General features: G+C 34.1%; 1 protein-coding gene across 1 annotated transcript; it reads right to left on the reverse strand.

Moving 5' to 3' along the window:
* Window positions 1-1609: 1609 nt before the first annotated feature.
* On the reverse strand, window positions 1610-4027 carry LOC149239345 (WAT1-related protein At5g07050-like). The gene is made up of 7 exons (XM_089367116.1): window positions 3709-4027; window positions 3405-3467; window positions 3149-3265; window positions 2784-3042; window positions 2520-2678; window positions 2238-2389; window positions 1610-2131 (listed from the first exon to the last, which is right to left on the reverse strand). The coding sequence occupies exons 1-7, from the start codon at window positions 3891-3893 to the stop codon at window positions 1879-1881; spliced, it is 1188 nt and encodes a 395-aa protein (XP_089223242.1). The 5' UTR covers window positions 3894-4027; the 3' UTR covers window positions 1610-1878.
* Between the last annotated feature and the right edge of the window lie 2222 nt (window positions 4028-6249).

Below are 6249 nucleotides of genomic sequence, written 5' to 3' on the forward strand. Positions count from 1 at the left end.
AATCACGAGAACAGGATGGGAAGCATGAGAAAGCGATCAACATGCCAAAAGATGATAGTTATTTGAGTGAGCAAAAGGGAGCAAAAAACGTAGAGGAAACACATGCAATGACCTTAAGTGCTTGCAACTATGCATGTCATTGAAGACATAATGATATGACAATGATAAGTAGTCCTTCAAGCTACACTAAGAGGTGTATTTCAAAAGATGCTCTTTGTTTTCCATACCTGCCCTCTGAAGGGTTATGCATCAGATGGAGTCTTCATGCGGTCCCGATGTTCTATCATACCTTGGCTTCCTTGGTCTCCTTATCTTTCTCCTCGCCTTCTTAAGAGTCCTCTAGCATGTCATCCTTCTTGTGATAACTGAGAGGCACATCTGGGCAGTTTTAGTGGGGACTAACTATTGTGGGAGGAGGTCCGAGGAGAACACATCTACGCAATTTCAGGATGCAAAGTAGACTAAGGAGCTCAAGGACAAACTCCGTAGTTTTAGAATGCTAGAAACTACTGCGGGATGCGGCCCTAGGAGGACACATCTCCGTAGTTTTAGGATGTAAGGCAAACTGGGGAGCTGAGATAACTGAGGGGAAAAATTGTTCAATTTATGGAGACAGTGGGTTTCGGCTTAATAGAGGACACTGGAAACCACTACACAATTTTTCGATACTAAGGGAGGCTGGACAAAACAAACTTCCCTTTGCATGAAAGCGATAACCCCCATGCCCAATGATAACACATACCATGTAAATATAAAATGGTAAATCACTCATAAATGACTAAGGAACGCCCTATCACACGATCCATAGTAAGCTCCAAAATTTGATTACAAACCAAAATTTTAAAAGAAAATAAATAAACTACAAAAACACTAATATATTTTCACATTACATAAATTTTACTTTTAAATTAACAAATTGATAAACTTTTAAAAAACAACTTATATTAAAAATTAACTATTTCAACGTGGATATCAAAATATATATATATATATTATCTGTGTGTCTTCTTAAATTGAAGTAAAGAGGCACTAAGAATCCACCAATCCCTATGTTTTCCGTGAATTGAAGGTTCAGATCGTAAGAATGGAAAGTTTTTAAGAGTCATATTCTTAATTTTACAAGTATACATATTCTCTAACATACCGTTTCGCTGGAAAAATAGTTTATAGTAATTTTAGATTTACGGAAGATTAGCAAGTTCGTGGCATTTTTATCTATTATACATTAAAAAAGATCAATATGAGACGACTAAAACAAGACCGCCGGCTACATTGGCTTATCCTTATTTATCTGTTGTACAATCTAAACAGTCATAGATTCGATCTAGCGAATGGCACAGTCAACAGTTTTTCAAAATTCTAAACTAATTAGAATATATAAATTACACAATTTTACTTATAATTTTAATAAATATTTATTTAATTATATATATATATATATATATATATATGATAGAAATGCCAGAACCAAAGTATACCCAAAGAGACTCCAGAAAAATAAAATAACAGAACGGCTTTGTATGACACGTGCATACTTCGATATAGGAGGGGAGTGGATATGTAACAGTAACATCAAAACCAACCAGAAAGTTTCAGTATAAACCATGGATTTACCAAAAAGATTACCATTAATTATATCAAAAGCGTGCTGGACTATAGTACTGCTGTTATGTTATATAGTAGAATCGTCATATAGACGTGTTACACATCTCTCTGATCACCTCAAGCAACAATGAAAACTCAAACTGATGTAGAAATTGCAGCTCCTACAACGAAGAAATCTAAACCCATTTCAAGGGAACTCCACGTCTCTTCAATTCGTTCTGTCGAAGGACTCAAACTATAAACGCTATTAAAAAAGCCGTTTGGCCACGATGCTTACGTTTTTGGATTGTCGTTTGCAGTGACAGAAATGGCTTCAGCACTGAATTGATGTGGCTGAGGCCCTTTAGACATTAGCTTGTTAGAGCCAACTTCTATGTCATCCAGCTTATTTTGAATTTCAGAGAGAATTACTTCAGAATCAGAAAACACTTCTGAGCAATTTTTATGCAGTGGGATCTTGTTATCCTTCAATTTTCCCCACAGAAAGCAGTATATCCCTGTTGCGATCATAACGCCTCCCAAGACACTGTATTCAGTTAATAATTGCAGTTAGCGCCTTGTACCATCCTATTTGCCAACACTATTAACCTCAATTTAGATTTGCGGAGTTGAAAAACGATTCAAAAACGAACCTGCCCAAAAGGATGCTTTCAGAGAGAATGATAGAGCTCATAATTGCCACTATTATCATCATCAACGGAGTGAATGCTGTAGCAAATACAGGTCCTTTTGTGCGCATGCACAATCCTTGTATGTAATATGCAAGTGCCGACGTGACCACCCCCTGCACCCAACAATATTAGTTCCTGTAAAATATAATTTAACTTCATATCCTAATCTCCAATTCTTCAATTCAAGCCCGAAGTAAGACATTAACGCGGTTTCCCTCCAGGAACGAAAAGAGCGAAACTTACAGCGTAGACTGCAGCGAGAAGGTTGATGTCCCATCCTAACTTCCAACGGGGAAGCTCATGTACCATAGCTGCTCCGACGACGGTTGCTTGTAATGTTCCCAAAAAACATACTGAGGTGGTAAGAGATAGTGGAGCAGAATATTTTTTCTGTACTGCAGCCTGCACATTCAAAATAGTATATTAAAGTTGTAATTTCAAGATGATTGATCATGATCATGATCTTATGTATGTGGAGAGACAAACATGTCAAAAACAAACAACTACCTGCAGGATGAAGAAGGCTGACCAAGCAAGAGTGCCCGCAATTATCAGAAGGGAACCTATTATCCAGTTTTTATTAGAAACGGCAACAATTGCTGTCGTTCCACTCAAAGATGTCTCGTGGGAATGATGATGTGGAGACCAAGGCATGGGAACGGTAGGACCTTTGTACAAAGTCATGAGCATTGCTCCCCCAACGGACAAAATCGTTCCCACTATCTTTGCTTGACTGCGTATGTTTTTTATGTTCACTTTCTCCATCCTATGACAATAAAGATTTTGCATCAAGGCAATAGAAATAAGGTATTTGATTGCAAGGAGCACACCCTACAATATATTATTTGAACCGAACAATGGGATTTGATTACCTGAATATAAGAGCCATAACGAAAGTCATAGCCGGAAGAAGATTACTCAATGCACATGCAAATGTTGGAGTAGTTAATTTCAAACCCAGGTAGTAGAAATTCTGGTCGAGTACAGGCCTGCAGACATGCATTCAGAACGTTCCATTTTTAAATTAAAACACTCGCCAACAATTTTCACCGACTCATCGGAAATAGAATGGAAGAAATGATACAATAAAGAGAACTTGAAGGTCTGAAATTATGAAATCATACATACCCTAATAAACCCAGTACAAAAATTTGGCAAAATGTGTAAAAAGTGAGTTTGGGTCGCACTTTCCTGCAATAATTGTAAGATAGTTAACACATGAGCTCATTACCTAACTAGGTATTGAGTACAGAGGTCTGAAACTAGTCTATTATATTGGATGGCTCAAAAAGCTTCGAACAAACATTCTTATGATTTTTATCAAAAGTGTTTCAAAATATTCGAGATATGAATCACAAAAAGTTTGAATTCAAACAAATGCAAAGATTGCTGAGAAAAATTACAAAGACATGTATGAAGGGAATAGCTGTACCTTTCAACGAAGAATGCAAAAGGGGCAAGGGCAATCGTAGCAAACGCGTGCCTGTAGACAACAAGCACAAAGTGATTCATCCCTCTGGTAAGAGAAACTTTCGTGATAATATTCATGCCAGCATATCCAAACTGCATAGATATCATCGCTACATAAGGTTTTGATTTCTTAATTAGCTCCCCCATTGGTAATCAGATAGAAAATCTCCCAAACACTCGACCCTTCCCTTCTCTATCTGCAAACTGCCTATGCAGAGTGAGCACTGGAGCTCGTACTCTCAACTAATTAACTTTCAGACTCCCTAGGTTTCGTAATCCACAATGTCTGCACCCATGAGTTATTTATAAATGAAAACCAGCGGATATGATGCGCCGATCCACTGTGTTGACGTAACTTAATCGGTATAGCAATAACTACGGTCACGAATCGAGGGAGAATTACGAATCAGAAATCCACTGAGGAATTTCTTAGTTTTTACATTCCATGACCAAATCGGCGATTGCCCGTATCATATTCGATCCATATCCTTCGTTATTTTATTTTATCCAATGGAAAGACAAATATATGTTAAACAATGGTAAAGCAGTGGGAGGTGAATCATTAAAAGTGAATACGTGAACGAAGCAAAATCAAGATAGGTGCATAATGACATGCAGAGTAGTCAGGGAATGTGACGATGGATTCACGAAGATCGACGAATCAAGGAGATGGCAGAGATAAAGTAAAGTTGGTGGGCAAGAAGCACATATTCATGCCACGTTAATGAATGCTGTTCTCATGGTTTCCTTAATCCCCTACGAGAATGGAAACTTTTTCATGTAAACGGGTTAGAGGTTTACAATGTGCATAACGTGGTGGAAAAGGAACAAGTATTACATATCACGTTTCCATGAATGATTTCCTTTAGGGCAACTTTTAAATTTATATTTCGTAGAAAGATTGTCACAATATGCGCAATATAGTCAAGTCACTCTCATTAGCTTAGAATCGTTTGTTAATAAAATGAAAATCAATTAAAGCAGAACCATATAGTATTAATAACTATAAATCAATTAAAGTAAAACCATATATGGTTAGTAGCTTTGCAGATTGGAATAGATCAGTGGCATGCTGGAGTAGTGGAGGAATTAGAATGAGTTGTCAATTAAGAGAATCGGGTGATCTATGGCATTCCTCACAATTTGCGTGTGGAAACCGGTGTTATGTCATGTTTAGATTGATTGAATTAAGATTTAAAATATGAAAATATATAGGGGACTAGATGCGAGTATTAAAAAAAAGAGTTTTGTACTTTAAGAATGGGAACACGTATAGTTATAGAGACAAATATATTATCTAGTTTAGGCAATTTCGTCGTCATCTCATACAATATACATATATATCTATCAGTATGAATGTATCAAATTCCAAGGGAAAATGAAAAGACGGTTAAAAATATTAATGTAATCAATAATAATTGTATGAAGAGTAATGAGCAGCTTTATAATTATAACAAAGAGATAATGATATGTTTTATATATAACAAGTAGCTTCACATACATTAATTAAATAAATAGTTATATTAAAAGACAAAATATTCTAAATATAAAAACATAAAGCTAATTTAAAATAATTCAATTATCTTTTTATTATTGTAATTATTTAATAGGTAAGAATCAAAATATGATATGCACTTGAACTTAAAAAAATGTTTAGATGTTTTTTTAAGAATATGATTTTCTAGATATTCAATAAATTTAAATTTAAAATAGATTTTGGTTAATTATATATTAATTATTTTTAGTAATATTACTTTAATTGATGTTTTTACTTAAATAAAAATAAAATTTTAAAAGTAAAATATAGAAAATCGTCATCTAGTTAATCATCATCATCATCATTTAAACACAAACCTAATTTAAAATAATTCAATTATCTTTTTGTTCTTGTAATTATTTAATAGGTAAGAATCAAAATATGGTATGCACTTAAACTAAAAAAATGTTTAAATGTTTTTTTTAGGAATATGATTTTTTAGATATTCAAAATTTAAATTTAAGATAGGTTTAGGTTAATTAAATGTTAATTATTTTTAGTAATATTACTTTAATTAATGATTTTACTTAAATAAAAATAAAATTCTAAAATTAAGATATAAATATGAACAATAATATATAAATATTAATAATATTGCGCATGTAATAACAACTACTACTACTACTACTACTACTACTACTACTATTTGCAAACCAAAGGATATCAAATTAGATTAAAATATTATTGTTTTGCCACATGTTAAGTGGAGCTATGGTCCGCCACTTCCATTCTCTTAACCCGATTGCAGTAGCTCAATAGCTCCATGATTTACATGTGTTTCAATCCATGCTTCCAATTTACATTATGCCTATAGAATCGTTTCATTTGTCCATCAGTGATCACTGGTTTCATTTCTTCAGACGATCATCTTGATCTTTTTCTTGTAGGCGAGTCTTTATTCCATGTTTCAGTATTAGAATTGTAATAGTTTATTTTCAGTTCCATATTTTGAACTTTACAACTGCT

The sequence above is a fragment of the Pinus tabuliformis genome, chromosome 8 (assembly GCF_031772625.1).
Source record: "Pinus tabuliformis cultivar Carrire ecotype Pingquan chromosome 8, CPIR1, whole genome shotgun sequence".
Lineage (NCBI taxonomy): Eukaryota > Viridiplantae > Streptophyta > Pinopsida > Pinales > Pinaceae > Pinus > Pinus tabuliformis.

What these genes read in the sequence shown, in the direction of transcription:
- LOC149239345 (XM_089367116.1), bottom strand. Translation starts at nt 3,893, where the DNA reads ATGGGGGAGCTAATTAAGAAATCAAAACCTTATGTAGCGATGATATCT. An exon ending in TTTGCATTCTTCGTTGAAAG is followed by an intron (nt 3,468 to 3,708) that starts GTACAGCTATTC and finishes CAATTATTGCAG; the next exon opens with GAAAGTGCGACCCAAACTCA. An exon ending in TTTGTACTGGGTTTATTAGG is followed by an intron (nt 3,266 to 3,404) that starts GTATGTATGATT and finishes GCATGTCTGCAG; the next exon opens with GCCTGTACTCGACCAGAATT.